Source organism: Chelon labrosus (assembly GCF_963514085.1).
Source record: "Chelon labrosus genome assembly, chromosome: 7".
NCBI lineage: Eukaryota > Metazoa > Chordata > Actinopteri > Mugiliformes > Mugilidae > Chelon > Chelon labrosus.
In genome coordinates, this window is record NC_140343.1 from 27671515 (window position 1) to 27699125 (window position 27611).

The following is a 27611-nucleotide window of genomic DNA, read 5'->3' on the forward strand; positions in this document are numbered from 1 at the left end:
AGCATTACTCCTTCAGTAGATTTACAAATTTCTCTGTAGATTTACCCAGATAGGCTAGGAAAGTCTGTTCCCCTTCCACTGACAAGTCCGTCTCTGTAACCTTCCTCCTATGACCTGTCTGTGCAGAGTGCTGTTAATCACCTAGCCTACGGTTGCTGTTGACAGTGCATCTTGTCTGTCTCGTCAGGGAGTGAGTCTACTGTATGATGTCATTGTTTCTTCATGATAAGTGTGGAAACTAATCACTCCTGTGTGCTTTTACGACAAAACTCTTATCACCTATTTACCTGCCTGGCAATAGCTCGAGTGGAAAACTGATATCAACATCGCTCAGCTCCAGACATTGTCTTCTTTCTTTTAGCATTTTACAATGTGTTGACTCTTGTTTTATCACCAAAACTATATGTGACCATAAATATCAATAAATATAAAATAAATATCACATTCACTGGTAACTGCTTACTTGATAATCAAACAAATAAACTAAGGATGACATTAAGAATTAATTCATCAAATTCTTTTACTCAGTGTAATGGAAACTTTCTTACAGCACTATCTCAGTTAAGTACATTAAGTACGTTATTCGTTAAGCATGTGCTGTTTTTTTTCTCAGGAACTACCACGTGTTTTACTACCTGCTGGTGGGGGCCTCAGAGGAAGAAAGGAAGGAGTTTAAATTGCTGCCACCTGAAGAATACTTCTACCTCAAGCAGGTATAGTGCTGCCCCATCACATCCAGCAGTTCATGGTGTATCCAGTTACAAAAAAAAATGCAAGAAGAGCTTGACTGTTGGCTCCATTTAAAATCATTCTTCCCCATCTGGTGTGTTCAGACCACTAAATAACTCTACAGTTGCGTTAATGAACTATAACGCGTCTGTGATCTGACCTAATAAGCAACACTAATTCACTTTGAGTGGACCTAGTATTCAAGGCTGCCAACCGTTTGAATAAGCTGCAGTATACACTCCCAGCTCACTGCACACATGTGTACTGCATGTTAATGAAGCAGTCTTTGTCTTCTCACTTGGTTTTTGTCCCCTGTTTCTCTTACCCTCCTTTTCATTCATCTCTGTTCTTGACCGGTTTGCTTGTTTGTCTGTGTTGTGCTTTGGTTTTCATTTTCTTATTTTCATACATCACTGTCCCTATTTCCTTCTAGCAAAATTTTAAGATAGAAGATGGGGAAGACTTGCATCATGATTTTGAAAGGCTGCAGCAAGCCATGGAAATGGTGGGATTCCTTCCTGCCACCAAGAAACAGTAAGTGAATCAGCAAACACATGTAGTAAAGGGCCTACATACTTCCTAACATGCTGAAGGAAATGTGGACAATCCGTCCTGAAGCATGTTTCCACTCAGTCCTGGAAACACAAGTTATTTTTGTCTTGACATCAAGTCACATTACCAGAAACACAAATTACGACAAAGATCATTTTCAAAGCACAACAATATCTGCATCTAATGGGCTAATCTGGCCGATTATTAGAGACAGTGTGCAGTTACTGCCAAGTACAATGCCTCTATTCAGTTCACAAGTCATTGAACATAAACAGATGATCAGAAGGAAGAGCAGCATAGTTCCAGCATGTGTCATATGACTCTCTGTTGCTTTCAGTTGATGACATTTTTATGACTGTGTTGCAGGATCTTTTCTGTGCTTTCCGCCATCTTGTATCTCGGCAACGTGACCTACAGGAAGAAGTCAACAGGCCGAGATGAGGGGTTGGATGTTGGACCGCCAGAAGTCCTGGCTACACTCTCTGACCTTTTAAAGGTAACCTTGTACCACTATACTTCAGTGTCTGGCTCGTTGTGTGTGGCTGTCATCATTAATCTGTGGGTGACCATGTCAGGTTAAAGAGGAGCTGCTGGTCGAGGCACTGACGAAGAGGAAGACAGTGACAGTCAATGACAAGCTGATCCTCCCCTACAGTCACTCTGAGGTACGCTCCAGGCTTGAAAACTTCTCTGCAACCTCTCATTAGTCAGACAGTGTCCAGCTGAACACTGCTTCTTCCACGTTAATGATAACACACCTAATCTCTTGATGAAGTCACAACATGTATCAGCCTCCTCTTTCTCCCATCAGGCTATCACAGCCAGAGACTCCATGGCTAAATCTCTGTACAGCGCCTTGTTTGACTGGATTGTCCTGCGCATCAATCACGCACTGCTCAACAAGAAAGACATGGAGGAATCTGTCCCAGTAAGACAAACACTTGTAAACACACACACACCAAATACCTAGACACACAGCTAGGACAGCAAGAAGTCCTGCTACAAGTGTTTGAACTTTGCTTTGATGCTCGTGATTGGTCATTAAATGTTATATACACATCCCTTTCTGATTCTCGTTGATGTTAAGCTGGTGTTCATGGTCTTCTTTTCTAGTGCTTGTCTATTGGTGTCCTGGACATTTTTGGCTTTGAGGACTTTGAGACCAACAGCTTCGAGCAGTTCTGCATAAACTATGCAAATGAGCAGCTGCAGTATTACTTCAACCACCACATCTTCAATCTGGAACAGGTATGCATTTTGGCTCATTTCACTGTCCCTAAAACGCTTGACCATGACACACAAATGATACACCACAAGCTGTATGGTTCAGAAATATCTTTTATTTCAGGGATATCTGTTAGGCCAGTTATTTAGTCAAACACCAATGATGCATCTGTCACCAATGATGCATCTGCCTACTCAATAGAAACATGTGTTGTGGGTGTTTTGTGTCTTTGTCATTTTTTTATAATGATACAAACATCCTAAAATTACTTTTAGTTGATTCACTTAAATGTTGTTTTTGCTTTATGTAGGAGGAGTATCAAGCAGAGGGAATCACTTGGCACAACATTGACTACACAGACAATGTGGGCTGCATTCATCTCATCAGCAAGAAACCCACTGGTCTGCTCTACCTGCTGGATGAGGAGAGCAAGTAAGAACAGCTGCTGATGCCTGTTTCATTCATATCGCATGATAAAATTATGTTTGTTTTCATGCAGTTGAAGCTATCAGTTTATTCAGATTTTCATTTCCTCCTTTCACATCCTTCCTGCTGCCCTCTTTCTTGGCCCACTGTCTTTGTGTTCCAGCTTTCCACATGCCACAGATGGGACATTATTAGCCAAATTTAAGCAGCAGCACCAGGGGAACAAATACTTTGTCCCAACACCAGTCATGGAGCCCGCTTTTGTCATTCAACACTTTGCTGGGAGAGTCAAGTATCAAATCAAGGTAACCAGAAGAGACAAAGAAGACATTATGTAGCATGATAATACCTTACCACTTCTGTATGACAAGTCTCATATATTTGACCTCACCAGGATTTCCGTGAGAAGAACACGGACCACATGCGGCCAGACATCGTGGCACTGTTGCGGAGCAGCGACCGAGCCTATGTGCGCCAGCTCATCGGCATGGACCCGGTGGCCATGTTTCGTTGGGGCATCCTGCGAGCTACAATCAGGGGCATGGCAGCTTTCAACGAGGCTGGTCGCGCCTGGGCTGCTAAAACTTCAGGTACACTATTAGGCTCACATAGCCTTTGCCATGTGCATGTTTTTGAAAACTTTTTTGTTGACAACTTACTGACAAAATTAAGAATTAAGAAAAATGTGTGATATGCCAGTGCGTAATTGGAAAAAAAAACGTAAGGCTGACGTATCACAAGTGTCTTTGTCTTCACTCCAGTTGCACCACAGCTTCAGAGTACTGCAGTTTCTCTGCTCTGTAATTAGCCTTTCAGATCAGCACACAGGGATAATATAGAGGCCACAGACTTGAGGCTTTAGGAGATTTTGAAATTTTCTCTGCAATGCTCAATCCTTCAGACTATTTTGGTGCTCTTCGAAGCAGCCTTTGATGTAGGAACCTTCTTTTGTGGATTAACCTGATATAAAAAATAGAAGATAAAGAAACATTCTACTAGAAAACATACTTGGCATTAAAACATCTTTTCATTTGTTAATAATGTATATTCATTGTGTGTTTATGTTTTTGTTGGACTTTTTAGGTGTTGTCCGTCCAGTCTCCAGAACGCCTTTAGGAGAGCTTCAACGGCCTAATGCCCCAATTGAAAGAATGTACAAGTAAGTATTGTGGACAGTTCAATATGAAACTTTGATACTTGTCTCACTCGGACTTTGTTGTGTGTGGACTGGTTTTCTAACTGTCAGGTCTGTTTCCTCTGGAGGAATCTCTCCACCCTCTGCCAAGGTACCCGTGGATGTGGCGGTGAACTGTTGGTCCTCTTTACTTTGTGGTTAATAACTGTGTTACACCTCATTTTCACAAACCACAAATTGATGCTTCAAAATAAGATCAACATAATAAACATCAAACTGCCAATTGTCCTCTCCTCATAAACTGCACAGCGACATGTTTCCTGTTAAGTGCTCCTTGTTAAATGTGAAGGAAATGTTTAACTTGGTGAACTGTGGGCCTCCACACTTATCGTGTGGTACTGGATGAGATGGGGAAGGACAGTGTCAGACATCTGAATAGCTTGGTTACAATATCTTAAGAGAAATGAATCCATAACACTCCCAAAACATATTTTTTGCAACACCCTGACAGCTGAATCTTCCTTCACCTCATCTCAGACACCCATATCCTCTCCACCTTTTGGTGACCCCGGTGTGTACGGTTTTCTCCTCTTCCTCTCCCCTCCACAGACGAGCTTCTATGCTCGATTTCTACTTTGATCACTCAGAGGAACGCCCTCTAGAGGCCTTTGAAGACATCTTTTCTAACTATGAAAATAAGAAGTAAGTGAATTTGGTGGACAGGAGAAAAGAATGAGGACATGAGGCCAAGCAGGAAGGAAGTGTGTCTAGTTTTGACTAACAGGCAATGGTTTGCTCCATTTTCTGAGTTTGCTCTCAGTTCTGAAAAAGAAAAAGATCATTTATAATCTAAATCTTTAGATACATTAAATATGAAAGAAGTGAGTCAACCGAATGAGGACATTCAGGGCAGCAGTATAACACTGTACAACAATGTTGCCCTTTACCTGAATACCTTCCTTTCTCCCCTCACTGTAATCCACAACTTGTTTTCTATGGCCCTCATAATCCCTCTCCTTCCTCATTTATTGTTCTTGCAATAGAGCACAGGAAAGTGTTTGTGCTGGCCTTCTCTGATTAGCCACTCGGATTACTTAGATCAGTTGTGAAGCCTTGGAAGCACGTACATATTTGCACATGTGTAAAAACCCTGAGTAAAATAGACCAAGACGACAGTGAGAGCTTTCTCAGAATGGAACAAAGCCGTGAAGAATATTTTTGGATTGTTGAGCCTCTGAAACTTGACCTTCTGCCTCCTGCTTTCAGATCTGAAATTGCTGGACAGAGAACTTAAGCAGAATTTTTCCTCCCGGGACTTTTTACTATTAACAAATCATCCAGTCCTTTTCAGATCTGCAAACAGTGAGGTGTAAAGGGTAGATTCACTTTGACTATTCCTTCACTGCCTCTGACTTCTGTTTTCATGTTCAGTCATGGTAAGTATAGAAAAATACTGCATGGACTAGCTCTGGGACACGGAAGAGTCTCCATATTAACCTCACCAAACCCAGTGTCCAGTGTAACATCAGTCCAAATGAAAGGACTGTACATCCAGAAGCCTCACCCATAACCACTTACAGTCACACAGACAGTAACAGCCACAGCATGGAAACAGACGGCCAACCACACTGAACGTCAGCTCAGCTCTGCATGCTAACTACCACAGTGGCAGTGTGAATACAACCCCTACATGCCCCAGTCTCTCCTTCTGTGTGTGTGTGTTTTTCTGTTCCTTAAAGGGGATATGGCAGCATGGTTGGGTGGTCTTGTGTATCTTGTGGTTTCTTTGTACATGAATGTGAACAATGGGAGAGGGGATGTGTGGGTTATTCTTCACAGATGAATAACGTAACGATTGTAAGCTGAAGTTCTTTTTTTTTTGTTTGTTTGTTTTTTTTAATATCAGACCCCCAGCTATCCTGCCGTGTGTGTTTTAGTCTTGTGAAACTGTGGGTGTATTTTTTTCTTCGGTGGTGGTGTCCTCACAGTGGTGTTTTTTTTTTTTTCTTTTGCTTCCTTCCCCCTTTTGTTGTTGTTTTCTTTCCAATCTTTCTCTCATTTTTACCCTCCCTCTTCCCACTCCCTGTACTCCCTCCCCTCTTCCTTCTCTATTCACACTGGTTGTGCATATGTGTTGCGTGATCAGAGACATGCATGCAGAGATCATCAGCTCCATTAAGAACTTACAGCTGGATGGTGAAGACCCTCGCAAGCTGCTGCAGTCCTGGGGTCGCCTCCGCTTCCCGCGACACGTCCTTCAGTGAGTCTGCAGACAGGCCTGGCATCAGCTCTTCTCCAGATCAGTCCAGTCTCAATGGCTCAGGCAGAACATGCTCCCACTAAAGCTTTTTTTCTCAAGAGCAATGCAGGCCATAGCTATTTTGGTCAGCCATGTGCCGCTTATAAGCCGGTTTATATAACCAACCATGACTAGTTAAAGTTGTCATATTTATAGCCACTTTTCTAAATTGATTATTAACATCTTATGTGATCTAAAACATCAAATACACTCCTGATTGCATCATGCATCATATAATTTGCTTTACTCAGTAAATATTATCTAGTTTGCTTGAGGGCTAAGGCTTAAATGCCATGAGCATTTCTAACTGCCGCATGAACATCAGAAGACTATTGGCATGCAAGGTCTTTTAGAGCATCTTGTGAAATATGTCCAAGCAGCCTTGCAGCATGTTAGGATTTCCAGCAGGTTTTGACATAAGGCAACAGACGGGACATGAGCATAAATTTGATGACAGCACGTCTGTCTTTGTATGGGGAGTCTCTGCTGGGCTGATTGTTTAGAGTTACATCCCATATCCTGCAGCAAAACTTGCTCATCCTCTTCCTTCCCTTGTCACTCATTAAACCCTGTGCTCCATCATTCATCTGATCTAGGTGCAAGCCTTGATTCCATCACTGACTACGCATGAAGGAGTCACTCGACCATACTAACCTGGTTTCACACTCCATCCTCAAGACTTCGGCCTCTAGGCCCTCTGTTCCCCTAACTCATCCTCCACCTTCTTTCTCCTTTTTTTGCAGGAAAAACAAGAGCACCAAACAGAGGCAGGCCATACCCAAGGTAAACATGAGGACCAAGTTTGGAGGCAGAAAAATAGAATATGGTTTCATTAATTAACACCAGAGTTGATGTGATTGTATAATATGGATAATGTCTGCCAATAGTAGATTAATCTGCTATGTTATTGCAGAGTTTGCTGGATTCTCAATCACTAAAGTTCATTGTGAGTCTGACACTGCACGATCGCACTACCAAGTCTCTGCTGCACCTGCACAAGAAGAAGAAGCCACCTAGCATCAGTGCCCAGTTCCAGGTAACAACATTTACAGCATATGCACATTATACCCAGAAACCAACAAGCATTTTCCTGAACATTCAGCCAACCCATGTCTTTGTTTCCTTCAGACATCTCTGACCAAACTCTTGGAAACTCTGAACAGAGCAGAGCCTTACTTCATTCGATGTATTCGCTCCAATGCTGAGAAGGTAAGACTTGTAACATCTTGGGGTCAAATCCTGAAGTTTTATTTGGAGTTTCAATGCAGTGTACATTTGAAAAAAATAACTGAAGTCTGAGATGTGAACATTGAGAGTTTGCAGATGATAAGAGTATCGCTAAATATGCCTGTTGTGTAACTGTTTATGAGCAGAAAGAGATGCATCTGGATGAAGCCTTGGTGGTTCAACAGCTGCGATACACAGGAATGCTGGAAACTGTTCGCATCAGGAGGTCAGGCTATGGAGCCAAGTACACATTCCAGGTACTGCTTCTACTTTAGTAAAATCAATTCAAAATTCCCTTGAGAATATATATATTGTCACAACAAGGCACTGAAGATACTATGCTTTAATGTTGATGTAATGATCTGCATTGGAAATAAGAATACACATGAAGAATATTCACAAAAATATACAGCTTAAATTGTTTTGATGCTGTGATGATGAGTAGATAAGGATGACATCCCTGTATGTAAAAACATACAGGCATTCATGTCTGCCACCTACAGTATGTCTTCTCTGGAACAGTCCATTCATTTCATGCTTGTAACTCCTTCCTTGTCCCTGCAGGAGTTCATAGAGCAGTTCAGAGTTTTGCTACCAAAGAACTCCACTGCCTCTAAAGACGACATCTCAGCGTTGCTTGAGAAGAAGATGGGCCTGGACCCGACTACTTACCAAATAGGCAAAACTAAGGTACACCACTAACCTCCTGTCCACGTTACCTGTACACCATTTTTTTCTGTATTTAGTACTACATGTCATTCTGGTGTTTGTTTGTTTGTTTTTTTGTCTGTATAGGTGTTCTTGAAAGAGCTGGAGCGACAGCAGCTGCAGGACGTTCTGCATAAGGATGTGATGCGTAAGATCATCTTCCTTCAGCGCTGGTTCAGAGCTCGTCTGCAGAGGAAAGAGTTTCTAGACATGAGACAGGCAGCTACCTTGATCCAGGTAAATGCAAAGTAGTTGGTAGCTTTTGTTTTTTTAATTTCTTTGTTTACATTGTGATATCTAAGATGATTTAAGTACAATTCTGTTTTTTAAATTTTTCAAAATTTTTATCCTCTCTCCTGTATTTTAGTGGTCATGGCGTAGGTACTGCAAAGTGGAGCGAAGGCATCGGGCAGCCTCTGTGATCCAGGCTGTGTGGAGAGGGCACAGTCAGAGATTAGAGTTCCACAGACAAAGACAAGGCGCTACAAAAATACAAGCCCTAGTCAGAGGCCACTCAGCACGCAGAAGGTAAAAAGAACGGCACTCAGAGACACCATCATGAAAGCATGGCGTAGAACAAGTTTGTAGGACTGATGGACATAATTAAGGATTTATTAAAGGTTTTAAAACATTGGGTGTCAATGTATGTCTTGTGCATTACAGGTGCCAGTCCATGCGTGATGAGAAACAAAAGAGAGAAGAAGTTCGGAAGAAGGCAGAAGAAGAAGAGAGGAGGAAGAAGGAGGAGGAGGAGGAAAGGAGAAAAGCAGCAGAAGAGGAAGAAAAAAGAAGAATTGAAGAAGAAGAGGCAAGGAGAAAGGCAGAAGAGGATGAAGCACGGAGGAAGGCAGAAGAGGAGGAGGAGGCAGCCAGGAAAGCGCAGGAAGTACAGAAAAAGAGAGAGGAAGAGGAGGAAAAACTGGCAAGGGAGCCTCAAACAAGAGAGGATCCAGATATAGAGCTGGTCACAGAGGAGATGCTGGATAAAGACCTCCCTGCCCAGGAGACTGAGGAGGAGGAGAGAGGAGTGGTTAACACAAGCTCACATACAGAGGAGGAACAGAACAAGGATGAAGAGCAGGAGGATGAGGCATTAGATTTGGAAACTAACGGTACCCTGGCTGAGGCTGGACCTCAGCTAGATGAGAATGAAGAAGAGGAGGATTTGGAGGACCAAACACTAGGACAGTCGGATTCAAAACCTGACCCGCCCTCTGACAGGGTCCCCTCCGACACACTTAAACCCACATCACCAGCTCAGGGGACGGATAAAGAGTCCAGCACTACCTCTACACCTTCCAATGCTGAACAGAGACCTTCAGCTATTAGCAGGGGCCAGTCATCCAGGAGTCAAGAGAAAAGAGAGCAGAGGAGGCGAAGAGGGCTGGAGCACAACCAGAGAGAGACTGAACGAGCTGCCTCATCCTCCTCCTCTTCCTCTTCAGCCATCAACAAGGAACAAACATCCCCACCAAAGAGCAAAAACCAGGAGCCACCTAAGCTAAAAGAGCGGTCAGACAGCAAGGAGCTGGACCAGTACACCTTTGTGGCCTGGAAAATGAAGGATGACAAGGGAGGGAAGAAGGATGCAAAAAGCTCTTCTCCTCCTGCTGCACCTGTCCGTCCATCTACGTTATCCCTGCAACCTGCCGATTCTGTACCTGAGAGAAATGGCCTAGGTGAAGGTGTCGCAGTAGTGAATCTGCATCGCCGCCCTGGAGGCATGAAGGAGAAACCAGAGAAGTGGAAGGGGAGGAGGAGTGATGGAGAACTTTCTGAGAACGCCAGCCCTCCATCGCAGCAGAGAGAAGAAAGGATGAAAAAACCAACTCTGTACGTCTTACGTTACAGTCATATTCTTAGAGCTACACTCATGTTAAAGGATAAGTCTGGCGACATTCTTAATCGTTCAGTCTTACCCAAATCACACAATATATTAATCCTAATAACAATAACAATCATCCATAGATTGATAAAGCTACTCATCAGTGAGCCACATTGATATGTGGGGTGTCTAGTTTCTACATTGCAATGGCACAGTAGTTTTATTTTGAGTCAACACATTCACTCAGTAGAGCACTAAATCCTCTTTTATTTTTTTCAATAAATATGCATCATGGTGTGCTGTTTTAGGGCATAAGACTTCTCTTTTTAAAAAGGAAACTGTATATATTGATCCTAATTTAATCTTAAAGATCTTCTGTGGAAATGATTGGGCTTCCTAATCTCTGTCACTAACCTTGTCCTTTAAAGTACAAGAAATCTTTCTAACAAACATCTACAGTTGAACATCTTTGTTTTTCTGCTCACATCATGCATGCCATAGGAGACGATAAGTTAGAGATGATTTACAACATTTAGTCTGTTTGTGATAGAAAGCCCTAAGGTATCGGTGCTACAATTATTATTTAATAATGTATTGATTTGTATCTCCTCCATGTTTCTCCTGTCTGTTCATCTGCAGAACTGAAGCAGGCTCCTCATCGATTGACAGTTTGTCTCCGGGCTCTGAAGGGACTGGTGCTATTTCATCCAGAGAGGTATTTTAAGTGTTGGTCTTTTTTAATGGCGGTTTCTTGACTTTCTTAATTGAGTGTCAATTTCTAAATGTTGTTCTTTGTTCAGCAGATGCTTTCCTCATCAGACAGTCATGGGGATGGCTCAAAGGGAAGCTCATTCAGAAGGAGGCAACAAGAGGCTTCTGGTCACCAAGACTCAAGCCACTCCATCGCATCCACACCAGACAGGTACTACGCCGCAGTGGAATGACCTATAAGCACATGTTCATGTGATGGGACAGGGAGGGTTCCTATTCAGTGTAAAAAATATACAAACAAATGTTGGCCCGTTGGACTGAAAAGTACAACATGATATGTCTATTAGGACACTGTATTTTATATATCAGTAATGACACATTCTGTCGTATAATATACTGCTGGGACATTGGCATTACATGTGGTGGAAAGCTCTTTCAGACAAGGCCATCCCCAGTTTGAGCTCAGCTTTGTGTTACCACATGTTTGAGTCAGATTCAGGGTAAAAACTCCCTCTGGTGTGCTGGACATTCACAGCCAGAATGACTGAATGGATTTATTTACCAGAAATGTACCCTTGATGTATTGCGTGGTTTTGTTTTTTATTTGTGCTGTTACTATGATGACACTTTGAAGCCGAGCTTAAATATGTGGAACTTAAAAAAGTTTTGAATTTTGTTTTGATGGTCCTTTATAGTCATAGTTACCTGAAATCTTTATCTGTTTTGCCAGTTACCAAGAAACAGTTCCAAACAGAGATACGATTACAAAAACCAAACCAGTAGAAAACATACAGCAAATGTAACTTCACTGTTATAAATGAATAAGTTGTGAAGTATCTCTTCCTTGTTTTGAGCAATTATGAGTCATTTTCTGCAAGACTGTTCAAAGTGTGTAACAGGCTTGTGCAAAGCCAGAATTGAATTGAGAATGACTCCTAAATTCCAATTCAATTCTTGAATTTGAATTGAATTTGAATTGATGTCAAAAACAGGATCTAGAATTACAATTTGAATTTGAATTAAAGGAAGCAGAATTGCAATTCAATACAAATTCAAAGAAATTCATATACATAAGTGAAGTGTTTAACAATGAAGCTTTACAATATATGTCAGATATGATTTCATTACATATTCTATAAATGATATTAGTTTGAACTACTTGTACAGATTACATTAACAGGAAATGTTTCCCCCCAGCAATGAATGTTAAAAGCTCTAGTCACAGAACACATAATTAAGTTTGATTTATTGGAATTGTAATTTTGTGGAACACAATGGAACGTGACTCCATATCCCAGAATGCTTTGCTTTAACCAAGTATTTAAAATGGTTGCCAAGCCATTTGAGGTGGACATTTGTTTGAAAGCTTCTTTTCTACACAATTTGATGGTCAACACCGGACTTTTTAAGTTTCAGAAGTCCCTTACAACTTCAGATTACAAACGTTTATAGATTTAACACCTGTAATAACAGCAACATGGAAAATAATAGCAGGCCTAAAAGGTAATTTGTAAATATCTTGCCATACCAGCTTCCTCTGCACCTGTTGAGAGAATCTTTAGTGTTGCAGGAAAGATATTCAGACCAGAACGGTGCAGACTCAATGATAAAACATTTGAGGAGCTATTGAGAATTAGATGCAACAGTGTTGCTCAATGAGTTTTGCATTGGAATAAATGACAACTGCATTTACAACGACTTTGTGTTATTTGATTACTTTGAAATGAAAATAACATTTTGAACAAAACTAATCAAACATTGAGGGAGTAATTTATTTCAAGAATTTGATCATTATCTATATGTTGGAACAAAATGTATGCAGGGTTGAGGAGTGACTAGTTATGTGTAATGACATTATGCTATTAAATTACAAAATTAATGTAATTGTATGTGAGATTCAACACATTCTTTCTGTTGTATGACTGTGTGGAATTTCTTTGAATTGCCATGAATTTAATTCCTCTTCCTGTCATTCCAACTCCAATTCAAATTCAACTTCCTGTGGGGCGGAGTCAATTCAATTCAAATTCCAACTCATGAATTGAATGGCGGCCAATTCTGAAATTCTGAATTGTGCACAAGCCTGGTGTGTAAATATCCTTCATAGGTTCTTGTTTCTGTGCCCTGCAGGTCAGGTGGTTTCTTCAGCAAGATTTTGAAAAAACGACCCCACAAAGAGGCCCAGACTCCGGACAACGGAGAGTTGACATTTGCTCAGATGCTAAATGAGAAGCCAGCAGCAGGAGAAGGTAAATTATATAAAGGACGTTCAAAGTTCCTTTGTTGAACTGCTGTAGTTCACTTAGGTTACACCTCAGGAAGTGAGACATGGCAAGAAAACACAGGTGCATTATCGTGATTATTCTCAGGCCTTAACTAATCCCGCTGTTTGCTTTCTGAGAAAACACTGACCTGTGCAGTGATAACAGAATAACTTTACCCAGGGTTTTCATCCCTTATATTTAGGCATACTGTACATTGTGCGTTTAGTTTTAAAAGCAGGTGTGGAGGTGTGGTTTATATATCCATTCACTTTTTCTCAGTGTATTTCATGAAAACATTCACACTTTCAGCCCCGACATCCGGACACCAGCCGCGGCCACTTTCACAGCCCCATGGTGACCGTGCTGGTAAAAGTTTAGGCAGAAACCCCACCATTAAGATTAGTCGAGCCACACGGGTCTCCGAGCAGTGGAATGCCTCGCTGGACAGAGAAATCGCCAACGCCAATGAGCTGCGGCACCTTGATGAGTTTCTTGGCAATCAGGTGAGTGAAATGCATCAAGATGTTCACTTCTTTTGGAAATAATTGAATCTAATTTAGGGATGCTTGTAATGACCTTTTTTTTTTAATGAATAATTTTTTTTTTTCCTTCTTCTGTAGGTGAATGATTTCCGCTCCAGGGGAAAGTCACTGTCAGCCACAGAAGCCATCTTTGTCACAGCCACCATGCAGTTCAGGGAGACTATTAAAGACATGTATTCTCTCTCAGTAAGTCTGAATGCAGACCGAAATTGGACACCTCTTACGTGCTGATCAAAACCTTTCTTCATCATCCTCTCTTGTTCCTTATTTTTCCTCAATTCCCCTAATCCTTAACAGAAACCCACCATTGGCTACAAAGATCTAATGACAGGCTACCAGAACAAAGTGATCCACCTGGCCACCAGCAAACAGAAAGACGAAGTCCAACTAGTGGTCAACCTGTTCCAGTCAGTGCTGGATGGCTTCATCAGAGGAGAGATGAAAAAGGAGGAGGCTGAACCTGCAAAGGTAAAACACAGAGATTCATTATGATTCAGTCTTGATCTAAACAGGATAAGATATCATGTTCACACCTGTCTTTTCTGTCTGTATGTATTTCAGCCTGCAAAAGCTAGAAAGAAAAGGAGGAAAAAAGATAAAAGCGTAAGTGGTCAGGGTTTTAAATTTTTTGTCCACAATAATTTAATTAAAGAAATGATATTTTTAACTGAGTGACTGTGCGTCTGTAGATGGAGAGCCCCCTGGATCACATTTTCGTCAACTATCAGGTCAGCATTATGCAGTCCTGTGACCAGTGTAGCTCTTACATCTGGGGAATGGAGAAAGCCTACATGTGCAGCTGTGAGTTAACACCCCCCAAAAAATCGTAACGTAACTTACAATAAGAATTCTTAAAGTAACTGATGCATTTTAAATCTTTTCTTACAGATTGTAAAATGGTGTGCCACAAGAAGTGCATTTGCAAGATAGTCACAGACTGCTCCACCTTCTGTGCCAAAAAGGTATGGTAGGGTCATCAGTGTGATGAAGCAAAACTTTAACAACATAGATAGATAGATGGATATTTTATCAGAGCATTTCTTTTATCTACTTTTTTTTTTTTTAAGCTCAAATGTGGATTTCTTTTGTATATATTGGATAAATAAATAAATAAGAGCGGTCACATCTCACTTGCCAGTACACTAGAAGAATAAGGAGCAACATACTAACCATCATGTTTCAGCTTTTTCAAAAAAAAAAAAAAGTGAAGTAACCCTATGTGAATATTTACGTTGTGCAAAGAAATATAGTAGCACAGAAGAAGGACCTTCAGTGCATCACGTTTATGTTTGATTGTATGTAAATACCTATGGAAACTCAAATGACTAGATGGTAAAAGACTGTAGAGAGTATGTGTATTTTAATAGATGAGAGCGATGGGGTGAGTGGTTTGGGTGAGTTTTTACTGACTGCTGCTGTCTGCTGAATCCACAGAGTGACGAAGAGTTCACTGGACAGCACTTTGGTGTGCGCGTGTGTCACCTGGTCAATGATAAGAATCCAGTGCCCATGGTGCTGGAGATGATGCTGGAGCACGTGGAGATACACGGCCTCTACACCGAGGGCATCTATCGCAAATCTGGGTCTGCAAACCGTATGAAAGAGCTGCACCAGCGACTAGAGACAGGTTAGTCTCTATGTGATGTTAACTACTCACTTAAAATGAAGTGGGAGACTGTGTTGTCCTAATTGTGACTTTGTTGATGCTTGTGCTGATGTTACTTTTTTGTCGTGTTTAGACCCCCACCTCGTCTGCCTTGAAGACTATCCCATCCACACAGTGACGGGCCTGGTGAAGCAGTGGCTGAGGGAGCTGCCAGACCCACTCATGACCTTTACACATTACAATGACTTTCTGCATGCAGTGGGTGAGGAAGCCGTTCCCCCACCGGGGGAGGCATTTTACAATAGAAAGTGTGCTTGAGTTTTGTTTCCGGTGCTTTTGTGTGTCTATTTATTTTAGAAATAAATAGATATATTGTTTTAGAAAAAAACATTTATTGGTTGTGTTTAGAAATGAAATAAAAGCATTTTGGAAAATACAGTGTACTCTTAGTGGTCAAAGTTAAGTGTGAGATTTGATTTGTTTTCTCCACTTGTTAGAACTTCCGGAGAAGCAGGAGCAGCTTCAGGCCATTTATAAAGTGTTGGAGGAGCTTCCTACAGCAAACTTCAACACATTGGAGAGACTTGTCTTCCATCTTGTCAGGTAGACATTCTTGTGTTGTATATTTTGATGTCTTCCTGATATCAGTCCATTAGGACTACTCATTTTGCATATAGCGATACAGCTCTCACTAGATGTGATTGAAAGTGGCTTTTTTATCACTTATTATCTAGTGTGCATGTTGTGGATTATTAGCAGAATGAATGCAGACAGAACTATTATTACATGTTGATGTCTGCTTATGTTCTTACAGAGTGTGTAAGGAAGAGGCTCACAACCGTATGTCACCTAACTCGTTGGCCATAGTGTTTGCACCATGTATCCTGCGCTGCCCAGACAGTGCGGACCCGCTCCTCAGCATGAAAGATGTTGCCAAGACCACCACGTAAGACTGCCATGAAGTCAAATATAACTCGTTTGTATTTGCTTTATATACTCATTTGCCAAAATATTAGGTACACCAGTGAAAATGAATGCACACAAATAAGTTTTTGTTATTTAGCCTAGCCCACTGATTAAAATGGGGTTGTCAAAATAACAGAAACACGTGACGGTACAACACAATAGAATTCAATAGTACAACATACCACAGCCTCCAAAATAAAATCCATAACCTTCATCAAACTAGGATTTATGACATATAATCCATAAATCCCAGATAATCCCCACTAACAGCTGTAAATTTGCTTCACTTCCTGAACCCTCTTTCGTCTATAGGTGTGTAGAGATGCTCGTCAATGAGCAGATCAGACGCTACAATGAGAAAATGGAGGAGATTGAGCAGCTAGAGTACGCTGAAGCTCTGGCTGTTAACCAGCTGAAACTCAAGAGACAGAACACGGTGAGGACCAACACCCTGCTTCACTCTGGATCACCTGCTGAAGTTCTAGTGTGGACCAGAACCACCAAAACAGTTTAGATCAGCTTGGCTGTGAAGGAAACAAATTTGAATCTTTTTAAAGTCTTATATAGATAATGATTTCTTATGCTGTATAATGCATTTAACTTGACTCAGTAACAGTTTCTTGTATCTTTTAAACACAAAACACATTCCAGGAGTGACAAGCTGTTGTTCTTAGGTTAACATGGGTAACGTGGCCAATGTTCCTTGTCTCTCTTTAGCACTTCTGGCATTTGCCTCTAAGGTTCTCACCTCCTTACAAAGGAGTGGTGGTATGTATCATCAAGTTCCCCTGGTACAGTAGATCTAGCAGTTGTAGTGTGTAGTAGTGGGCCATGTCAAAGCCCCCATGCATGGCATGTTAGATGTGGGTAATGCTCTGGCTGTTGTGTTTTTGTTTTTCTTTAATACTTTTTACTCTTCCATACTAACTGGGAGTAGACTGCATGTTGCTGTTAGTTTGGTTGATATCCTGCTTGAGATATGAAGGAACTGCTGTTTTCATTCTTGTTCTCTGTGTGAGAGGACACAATGGTTCTGGGTTGGTGTTGTAATCCCTGTGTTTAGAAGACAGTGACCTAACCATAGTGACTTGCAAAGCTTGATGGTAATGCTGCATTTTGTTTGTTTTTGTGACGTTTGAGTGCCTTCCCCTTTTTTTTTTTTTTTTAATTATCTTCACCTTTTGGAAGAAGACCACAAACCTATGAAAGTCATTTTATTTTATGGCTTTTATCAGTACTTTGCTTTGTAAATCTCACTGGTACTGTTTTGAAGGTGGACCATTATTTACCTCACTTTATTTTTCTCCTTTTAAATAATTCCCAATCACAAAGAATTCATGTGCAGATGCATGGATACCAAAGGCACCATCCACCCTGCTTTTCTTTACTCCACTAACACATTTTGGTTGAGTTTCAGATCTGGGTTAAAGTCGTATGTTTTCTGTGGCCATTCCACAATAACTCTATATATAATCACCTAATGGACATTTCCAGGTTGAGTTGTTTGAGGGATCAATGTGTGACGCTCTGTCTTCTGCAGGTGCATGAGAAGGCCAGTTCTGATCTCAGCGTTGTCCCTGAGAACGAGCCTCTGGACTCAGACACAGAGGCTGAGAAGAACCTGATGGAACGCATCAAATCCATCAAACAGGAGAAGTAAGGATGCTCTGTCTTTATTTCTGTACTCACCATAGTGAGTCATCCTTCATCACTCTCTGATGTCCTTGTCATCTGTCCCTCTTCAGAGAGGATCTGGCCTGTCGACTGCCAGAGATGGAGCAGCCTGGTTCAGACCAGGAGAACTTGGACTCTGAAGCCTCGCTAAGTTCGGAGAGTCTTCTGGACGAGCAGCAGCGTTCCTCTGCCCACAGCTCAGATCCTGAAGGTCAGTATTAAGGTACAGTCTGGACTTTGTTTTCTTCTACCTGTTTCCGTCGGTCACCTATGGATTTCTGACCAGACCACGGGGCCGCTGGGTTGGGCCCTTCCTGTGTTTTGTGGTGCAGGTCTGGACCAGTGATGGTGATGGGGGCTGTGACGTCTGCTCTGTAACAAAGCAGGTTGGAGGAACTGCAACCGTGTTTGTGTGTTTGTGTGCATGTAAATGCATGTGTGGCACAGAAGCATGCTCCACCCCCTTCCAAAGTCAATTGATTGAACATTTGGCACTATTGTGAACCAAATGTTTGTAATTGTAACCTTTTTTTATTTTTTTAGATAACATGGTTGCATGATCTTCGATTTGTTTTCACCCTCTCAAGACGAATGTGTTAATCTTTGAGTAAAACATGATTATCTTCCTCAACGTTTTCCTCCCTGTCTTCCAGGACGAGGTGGCCTTCAGCGGAGGAGACACAGGGCAGTTTGTGTTCCCAGACCATCAGATCTGGCCCAGCGACCTAAAGTCGCCGGCGGACGGGCCTTTTTTCAAAACCTCACCCCTACTAGCTCCACCTCCTCCGTGTCTAGCTGCGCTTCTTCAACCTCTATATCCTCCAACAACTCCTTGAGACATCCGCTTCGACGCCGCAACCCCGTCATCCCGGACACAGTAAAACTCCCCCCAGGCGTCTTCTCCCAGTCCACAGGCCCAAGTCAGACTTATACTCCTCCTGGAGCAGTTAACTACTTAGTCAGGAGGAGAGACCAGCCTGGCCGCCGTAAAGACAGCACCCAGTCCATGTATATCGACAGCTCCGACTGTGACCTGTTGTTGCATTTTTCCTCTTGCCCTCCCTCGGCTTCCTCCTCATCCTCATCCATCTCTGTTGTTACACCCGCCCCTCAGCTCCAGCAGCATGAGACCGAAGTCTCAAAGGGCCAGAGACGTTACTCTGACGCGGATATACCCTACATGGACGATGATGTCTGACCAGAGCAGAAACTGTGTAACCGAAAGGAATTGAATATATAGATATAGAGATGAGAATCACAACAGAGGAACGGAAATGAGAGATTGTGATGAGATGTGCTGGCCTTTCTGTGGCTCTACAAAGTGACACAAAATGGAGGTTGTTGTTGTCACACGGGAAATACTCCCTGCAAACATGTCTAAAGTCTTGCATTGTCCGAAATAACTGGACAACATTTTGCCAAGCACCTTTTCTATCATTATAATATATCGTGGTTACAGTTGATGAATTCAGTTGGATTGGAGGCTGTATTTGCAGTCTCATAATGATGTTGTTTTTTGTTTTTTTTTGTGCTCAAGAAAATATTGCAGGTTCCATTCGCACTTTTCATCTCCTGGTTCTCTTAATGAGCAAAACATGCCCACTGAAATGTTAGCTAGTGCCTTGACATTGTACATAGAGTTAACAAAGAAACTCATTTCTCATGTCATTATTAAGAAACGGTGCTCATAGAAGGGGGAGGGTTATTTCGGTTAGAGAGGGGACATTTGTCTCACTTTTGTGTTAATTGTACTGAATCGGCACAAGACTTGTTTGAAAAAAATACCTAAACATGCAGTGATTCTAATGCATGCGTTGTGACTGTTGTGCAAGGGACAGCTGTCTCGGTTTACCTTCACCTTTCAGCTGCCACACAACAAACTCCAGATAGGAATTCATTGATGTCACACAGCAAAGGGACATGGGAGCAGCACATGCCACTTTCTCCACAACAACAACATAAACACAAACCCCACCATGATGCCATGCCACGACGTCTTTAAAGCTCCTTGAACTTTCCTCTCTTCTAAAATGAACTTGGCTTCACTCGGCTGTCCCATGATGAGTGAGTTCTGCTGAAGCACAGCTCTGGCCAACTTTGTATGAAATGTAATACTAATGTTCTCTCTCGGACTGCTGTTGAAAGATAATTGTTAGTGTGTTTGGATTATGAGGAAGATGTGTATTGTGTAACAGAGAGTGTATGTCTGGGACTGAATGATATGAACTGTAATGGTTATTAGTATTAACATGAAAATACAGGACATGATATTTGTAATGTTCGCTGCTGTGTGTTTCCATCAGGTACGGTCAAAAGGTTTTGATTTAGGACACAGTTGATGGTGGTAAAGTTATTAAAGGAGTAACGTGCTTGAATGATCATGAACTCTCTATAACTCTTGAGCACAAATAGAGTAGCATCAAGTCACTTGAGAACATATACATAAATTCAAATTCACCATTTGTTTAAACTTTGGCATGAAGACGAATGAAGTTGTATCCTAATATTACTTTCTCCAAAATGGAGAAACAAAATTATTATACAAAGTCATATCAGTGCACTTCATTGTCTTGAATCCACAGCTATCTAAAGTCATGTTCTCACAACGGTTTTTTTTTTTGGGGGGGTTTTTTTTTTTTTTTTAAATCACCACCTGTCAGAGAACAGGCATGGCAAAAGAAACTTAATGTATTTAGAGCATGTTATTTATAAGGAGAAATAAGCGCACCTTTGGGAGAGGAAGTGAAGCACACAAGAGGATAGCACCTTTCATGATCAACAGGTAAGCAATAATATGGGATTTGTGGTTTAGTTTCTCAAAAAGTTTATCCAGAGCCACAGATGAAATTATAGTACTGTTTAGAAACGGTAAGCACATCGTCATTACTCTGTTAAATGACTTTAGTGGCCCATTAATCTTCTTATGCACTAACTCGTCAAAATATATATAATTAGTTTCCTGCATGTGGATGTGGACAGTATATATCATGCTATACTGAGAGACATGTCACAAACATATCTTTTAAAGGTATCACCCTCATACGTGTCTTTGAAACATGGCTGATCCATTAAACCTCTGCCCGGGTCAGAGGTTTAATGGATCATTTCTAAATAAAGCATAACAATAATGACTGGGGGACCTCAGATATCACTGTTTAGGAAAAACAGGAAGTCATCTTCATTAAATACACTGCCTGGCCAAAAAAAAAAGTCGCCACCTGGATTTAACTAAGGAAATGGGTACGAGCCTCCTATTGGATAATTACTGAAAATAGGAAACAGTAGAACTCAGGGCTATGTTTAATAGTGAAAGTAAAGTCTACACGTACAATGTGAAGGGAACTCAAGGGATTGGGACTGAACAGCTGTGTAGCCTTAAGAAAACCACTAATCAGGCTAACCGGAAAAAAAGGCTTCAATTTGCTAGGAAGCATAAAGATTGGACTCTGGAGCAATGGAAGAAGGTCATGTGGTCTGATGAGTCCAGATTTACCCTGTTCCAGAGTGATGGGGGCATCAGGGTAAGAAGAGAGGCAGATGAAGTGATGCACCCATCATGCCTAGTGGGTGGGGGGGCCTGTGGGGGCAGTGCTATGATCTGGGGTTGCTGCAGTTGCTCAGGTCTAGGTTCAGCAACATTATGTGCCCAAAGAATGAGGTCAGCTGACTACCTGAATATACTGAATGACCAGGTTATTCCATCAATGGATTTTTTTCTTCCCTGATGGCACGGGCATATTCCAAGATGACAATGACAGGATTCATGGGGCTTAAATAGGTAAAGATCGGTTCAGGGAGCATGAGACGTCATTTTCACACATGGATTGACCACCACAGAGTCCAGACCTTAACCCCATTGAGAATCTTTGGGATGTGCTGGAGAAGGCTTTGTGCAGTGGTCAGACTCTCCCATCATCAATACAAGATCTTGGTGAAAAATGAATGTAACACTGGATGGAAATAAATCTTGTGATAGCTTATCAAAACAATGCCACAGCAAATACATAATCAAATCAAAGCTGAAGGCGGTCCAACAAAATATTAGACTGTGTGACTTTCTTTGGCCAGGCATTGTATATATATGATATGAAAAATAACAAACACAATTCATGGTTGTAACTATAGATTGTAAATATGTTATTAATATTACAATCATACAAATTATAGTTTAATGATATTATTAATGTATTTAATTAATGCGTTATGTAAACTTTATTCTTTTAGATATCAGGCTGTGGCCTGTGGTTGTCAAGCGGCCTTAGTTACGCCCCGCCCCATTTGAACTGTGTGACGTCAAACTGCTGCGACGGTGGGTCGGCTTCAAACATGGCTTCCAGGTTGGAAATTAATTTTATAAGATTATTGTCTCGCTGTGAGTCAATAGCGTCCGAAAAACGGGGAGAGACTGAATGGAGGTTAGAAAAGGTAAGACACATAAACACAGAGTGAATGTTGTAACTCAGAGCTGTTTTTTGCCTGACCTTCATGAGCTATAGTTAGCATGACTGTTGTTGTTGTTAGCTCTGCAGCTGTGAGCCGCTGTTAGCCACGTCGTCACTGAATCCAGTGACAGGATTTACTTACATGGACCTGTATATTTCTCTCCGACACGTTACGAATAGAACTATCTGGAACGAGAAATGCGCAATTAAAATATGAAATGAACCGTCCCTTTTGTTGCTCTGTTGACACGCAAATCAGACTAAATTAAAGACGAAAGTCAACTGTAACGCTGGTGTCTCTATAACATAGCTACTTTCCCGTTTCTTTCCTTTCCACACTCAGTTTCCACTGTAATGAGTAAACCTATCTTAGACTAACGTGAACTCATTAGCAGACCAGCAATAGATCAACCTCAAGAAGTTTTCTACTTCAGTGAAGCAGGTTCACTTAGAGTAGACGACATATTAGAATCACACAAATGGCTGAATCTGCGTCAAACCTTCACAAACAGATTAATAAGAAGAAGTTGGATTAGAGTGCTGTGGAATTAAACTATGAAACATAATAACAGAGTGAGTGCAGGTGTCTTGTTTAAGGGATTAGACAGCACTTTATTAATCTAATCTATAAATCATTTATATATTGTCCTGATCAGAGACAATCAGCCTTATGACCAGTTCAATCTAGTAGAACAATCTTTGTCATCAAAGCTGTAAGATTTTTTTCTGCATTTTGATTTCTAACACAAATTACAAAGGCGTTGCAGACAGAGCTCAAGTTTGTATCTTTTTATTGTCTTTAAATTGTAGCATATGAAATAAGATTAAATGTCTGTGCTTCTGTTTTGTCTGATGTAGTATGTTGGTGCCTTAGAAGAGATGTTGGTAGCTTTGAGGAAAAGCCCAAGGTAACATCACCCTCAACGTTCATTCATCTTGATATTATTTTTATTTCAGTCTGATTTTAATACATATAATGCTGTAGTCAACTGTTTAACACTTTTCATTTTAAGCCCTTTTTAGGCAGGTTCAATTGTTTGTTTGTTTTATTTGACAGACTTGTTTGCACTTTAGTTCAATAACAGTTAATTAAGAACAACCACATGGTTTACATTTTGCTCAGTAACTACTTGTGTCTTCTTCCAGCAAGCCAACACTAGAGGTCCTGACTGAATACACAAGAAAAGTAGATTTTCTTAAAGGACTTCTAGAGGCCGAAAAACTGGTCAGTAAAAAGATTTTACACATTCCTGTGAGAGTTGCAATACTAAGATACATTCTTGCTCAGTTTAGTCTCTTCTCTACTGCCAAGAACATTTTCCGACCTCCCGTCTCTGCTGCTTCTTTCCTTCTCAGTCTTCAACAACAGAAAAAGCTTTAGCTAATCAGTTCCTTGCCCCCGGACGAACACCCACAATAGCCAACGAGAGGATGCCCGCCAGTAAAACTGTCCACATGCAGACGAAGGCCCGATGTACGGGAGAGATGAGGGCCGAGCTGCTCGGCACGGTAGGATAAGATGTGCACTGCTGAGCTGACATGAGCAACTGTCAAGATAGCCATTGTTTTGTCCAAGGCTGTAGAGGTTTTTACACTTCATTTAGAATTTAGCACAAGGGATTGTAACATCTAATCCTGTGTATTAATGAATGACTTTATTATTTGTACTTTTAGATTTCGGGCTGGTTAAGTTAGTTTGATCAGATGGTTTCTTAGTTAGTCAAACTAACTAAGTAACCGGTATTTTAATACTCAAGCACAGTAGTTGAATGTCTTAAATAAATAGTTTGGTAGAAAATCTAGATTCAATATGTATTTTATGCCCCATATTTGTTTAATTTCTACATGCTGGTTGTTGTTTTGTGTCATTACAGGGGCTGTCAGACAAAGGTAAGAATTATTTTGGATTTCTAAAGCATCTTGACTGACAGCAGATCATTTTAACAAGCTCATGTTCAAATAAAAGTGTGTTCTAAAGGTATTTTGATCATTTTCTTTCTACAGACACATCAGACCTGAGAAAGCGAAGGTAAACCATACGGCATATTACTGCTTGTCTGTAAAAACTGTCATTCCTTGTTCCTATTCAGGTTCATTCACTCAACACTGTGGCCCCCACTGCCTCATTTAACTTGTTTTTGTTGTTTGTTGTGACTGTAGATCAGAGCCTCGGCGTCACAGCCACAGTCAAATGAAAATGTTGAACTCCTTGCAGGTCTCTTCCTCTGGATGAGCGTCAGTCTGCTGCAGAGCTGGACGCGGTCCTGCAGCACCACCACAACCTGCAGGAGAAGCTGGCAGATGACATGCTCAACCTGGCCAGAAGTTTGAAGAACAACAGTCTGGCAGCGCAGAACATCATCAAACAGGACAACCAGGTAGCTGAACGGACAACATTTAAATTGTTCAATTAAAAGTACGCCATGGCAAAGAACTACAGGGCCAATCAGAATGATTTTGGCAGGATTTGGACAGAAGAGTAACAGCGACGTAGTCACTTGGTTTACAACAAAATGTCTCTGATTGGTTGTTCTATCCAATTATCTAATGCTGTGTTATCAGACTCTCACTCTGACAAGGATGCCAAGCTATGGATGTTGTAGTTTTCTTAAGAAAAATTAAAGCTGTCGCATCAAATTAAGGTCAAGCTATTGATTACAAAGCGTTTCATTGGTAAATTTTCACTTCTTTGCTTTGCTCCTATCCTGGATCCTCATTGTTAATACACAAGAAGACTTACACTGTCTTATCTTGTTTGTGGGATATATTCTTTTGTTTGTAGTGAGGAATAATTGGATTTCTGTCCCTGAAACTTTTTCTCATCTGGATGCCATATGTCTAAGCTGATTCTGGCCCCAAGTTGGCAGTGTAAAACATATCGTTCACCCAACGCATAAGAGCTATTCTGCGGTTAATATTTATTATCTTAATATTTAGTCATGTCTCCACTTGTCTCCCAGACGCTGAGCCAGTCCATGCGCCAGGCAGACGTGAACTTTGAGAAGTTGAAGACAGAGTCGGAGCGACTGGAGCAGCACACCAAGAAGTCTGTGAACTGGTTCCTGTGGCTGATGCTGATCCTGGTCTCCTTCACCTTCATCAGCATGATCCTCTTCATCAGAATCTTCCCCAGACTCAGATGATGACAGTGTGCGACCCCTGAACTTCTTAGTCCTACGTCCTCCCTTGTTTACAAGAGCAGTAACTACATAGGCCTCAGTAGATGATCTGTACATACACGTCCTGTATGTGCGATCTGAACCAAAACAACTCTGTTTGATGAGCTGAAACATTTGCACTTTGGAAATTCTGACTCTAAACAGGCTGATGAAAGTTTAAAGCTTCAATATCATATTCTTTTTTTTTTTTTTTTTTTTTCTTTTTTTTTTGAATCGAATCAAAGAGCTTCTGGGAGAAGTAACAAAGTCTTAATGCGCAGATGACAGAGACTGAGCCTTAATTATTTTAATTCCTCATCAGGTAGGCTGCTAGCCATCTAACACATGTATGCACTTTGTCACTAGGTGGGGCTAAAGTCAGTCATGTACTGTTTCTGTCCACTGTCTGTGCATCAAAGAGTATTCATGATCTGTCCACCATCAACTGTGTCTCAATCTAAAAAAAAAAAAACCCAACTATATACAGCTATTTGGTAACTTTTAACGTTAACTGCCCTGTTGAGCATTTAGCACCATTCATTAAATAGTTTATAATGCATTAAAATGGAGCTGTAAGCAGAAAGGACATTTTTAAAGTTTTACTGCAATGTAATAAATCCCAGCCCTCATTTACACGTGTTGATCAAACACATCCATCTGCTGAAAGCTACACTGTAGTGCGTTATAACATGTCAATATAGTATATACATACTCTACCTTTAAAGTGTTGCCAGTTGTTTCACTAAGCCTCACATGAATTTGTTGGAAACATGTCTTACCAGGTGGTTTGTCTGCATATATTTCCAGTGTCCTCAGTCCTGTTTGTTGTTGTATAGTGTTGAGTGTTTTGGCGACGTGACTGATCAGCTGATGACGTGTTCTGGTTAGTGGTGACTGCTGAGGCTGCAGGTGTTGATGAAGTGAGATCATTAAATGACTGTAGCTACGTGTCCATTCCTGTCTTAGAGTGAAAGTTGTGTGTGAGTAGAAGAGAATTAAAACAATTCAATTTCCTCTCATTGTTTGGTAATTGTGAATCCAGTGTGTGTGTGTGTGTGTGTGTGTGTGTGTGTGTGTGTGTGTGTGTGTGTGTGTGTGTGTGTGTGTGTGTCCTGAGTCTTTTTTACTAAATCAACGCAGACGTCTCCCTCTCCTTTTAGTGTAATAATAGCTGCAGTGACCCGGTTTGTCCAGCATGTGTCAGTCATGATCTTTGGACGTGAACAAATGACTACCCCCACCCCCCCCACCCCCAGCCCACAGTGACCCTGGTGGCCTGATCCGAGCCCTGCTTCCTAAATTAAGCCCACTACTCATTTAGAAGTGCTCTGAGGATTGAAGTATGGCTAAATAAAGGCAGATCGCAGCAGGACAAAAACACACAGCAGCTATATGTGACTCTGGTTATCTGTCAGCTTTTGTTCCTCCTTCATTTATCCTGATAACAGCTGAGTGTCAGTTCTTTAAGTCAGAACTTTTCATGCAAACAAACAAACTAAAGAAGGTTTTGGCGTTCCTCCAGTGTCGGGCGTCTGACTGTTGTTAGGACTGTGAAGTTGATCGGCTTGTCCAGGCTTGCAGCTCTGCTCTCAGCGCTTCCTCTCTCCCGTCTCCCTTGCTCCTGCCCCACCTCACGGCTGCTCGCTGCACCGTGTATTTTAGGATCCCTGGGGGGGGCATTTTTCCTGCTGGAAGCCAAAGTGTGCAGGTCACTGTGAGACCAAATGAGGTTGTGTCACAGGTGAGGATCCTCATCCCTCAGTTTGATCACAGTGGTGGTGTGGTGTGGTTTCTCTTGTTCGTCGTGGCTATGTTTTCCCAATATCTGAATGAAACTGCTGCGTTTTAGTTTCCTGCAAAGCCTCCAGAGTCTGAGCTCCTGGAGTCAGAAAATACCTCTGTGAGGCTCATTAAGGACTCCTTTAACCTCTGACCTGGGAAACCTGAATGAGTTCCTTCCTGAAGTCTTTTCCCACAGGGATGGTTTGAAAATAGCGCCCGAGTGTCTGCGCTTAAATGTTTTGTAAGTTTAGTCTTATCATTTCAGTACCACGTCCTGAAAAAGGAATCTTCATAGGCGTTAAGAACTTTAAGTACAGCTGTGACCCACAGTTTAATACAT

The 27611-nt window shown here is 41.4% G+C and overlaps 2 protein-coding genes across 4 annotated transcripts in view; both read left to right on the plus strand.

Moving 5' to 3' along the window:
* Window positions 1-20260, plus strand: part of LOC311490206 (myosin IXB) — a 52683-nt gene extending 32423 nt beyond the window's left edge. Inside the window, exons 7-43 of one of the 3 annotated variants that reach the window (XM_084547597.1) lie at window positions 614-713; window positions 1163-1263; window positions 1648-1777; window positions 1857-1946; window positions 2093-2209; window positions 2395-2529; window positions 2817-2938; window positions 3096-3237; window positions 3327-3522; window positions 4016-4091; window positions 6214-6327; window positions 7110-7149; window positions 7280-7402; window positions 7495-7575; window positions 7740-7850; window positions 8158-8283; window positions 8389-8538; window positions 8669-8829; window positions 8965-10134; window positions 10766-10841; window positions 10927-11048; window positions 12968-13086; window positions 13411-13604; window positions 13722-13829; window positions 13941-14111; window positions 14205-14246; window positions 14333-14444; window positions 14532-14605; window positions 15078-15270; window positions 15383-15511; window positions 15747-15852; window positions 16064-16195; window positions 16528-16651; window positions 16933-16983; window positions 17756-17871; window positions 17961-18100; window positions 18543-20260. In XM_084547597.1, the coding sequence (XP_084403723.1) occupies window positions 614-713; window positions 1163-1263; window positions 1648-1777; window positions 1857-1946; window positions 2093-2209; window positions 2395-2529; window positions 2817-2938; window positions 3096-3237; window positions 3327-3522; window positions 4016-4091; window positions 6214-6327; window positions 7110-7149; window positions 7280-7402; window positions 7495-7575; window positions 7740-7850; window positions 8158-8283; window positions 8389-8538; window positions 8669-8829; window positions 8965-10134; window positions 10766-10841; window positions 10927-11048; window positions 12968-13086; window positions 13411-13604; window positions 13722-13829; window positions 13941-14111; window positions 14205-14246; window positions 14333-14444; window positions 14532-14605; window positions 15078-15270; window positions 15383-15511; window positions 15747-15852; window positions 16064-16195; window positions 16528-16651; window positions 16933-16983; window positions 17756-17871; window positions 17961-18100; window positions 18543-19087 (5839 nt within the window). In that variant the 3' untranslated portion in view covers window positions 19088-20260. The remainder of the gene's footprint in view (window positions 1-613; window positions 714-1162; window positions 1264-1647; window positions 1778-1856; window positions 1947-2092; window positions 2210-2394; window positions 2530-2816; window positions 2939-3095; window positions 3238-3326; window positions 3523-4015; window positions 4092-6213; window positions 6328-7109; window positions 7150-7279; window positions 7403-7494; window positions 7576-7739; window positions 7851-8157; window positions 8284-8388; window positions 8539-8668; window positions 8830-8964; window positions 10135-10765; window positions 10842-10926; window positions 11049-12967; window positions 13087-13410; window positions 13605-13721; window positions 13830-13940; window positions 14112-14204; window positions 14247-14332; window positions 14445-14531; window positions 14606-15077; window positions 15271-15382; window positions 15512-15746; window positions 15853-16063; window positions 16196-16527; window positions 16652-16932; window positions 16984-17755; window positions 17872-17960; window positions 18101-18542) is intronic. The other 2 variants (XM_084547598.1, XM_084547599.1) reach the window with 2 other exon arrangements.
* A 1942-nt stretch (window positions 20261-22202) lies between these two features.
* Window positions 22203-26548, plus strand: use1 (unconventional SNARE in the ER 1 homolog). Its single transcript, XM_084549176.1, has 8 exons — window positions 22203-22314; window positions 23190-23239; window positions 23478-23556; window positions 23688-23840; window positions 24206-24221; window positions 24336-24360; window positions 24547-24709; window positions 25292-26548. The coding sequence occupies exons 1-8, from the start codon at window positions 22216-22218 to the stop codon at window positions 25472-25474; spliced, it is 768 nt and encodes a 255-aa protein (XP_084405302.1). The 5' UTR covers window positions 22203-22215; the 3' UTR covers window positions 25475-26548.
* Window positions 26549-27611: the final 1063 nt, after the last annotated feature.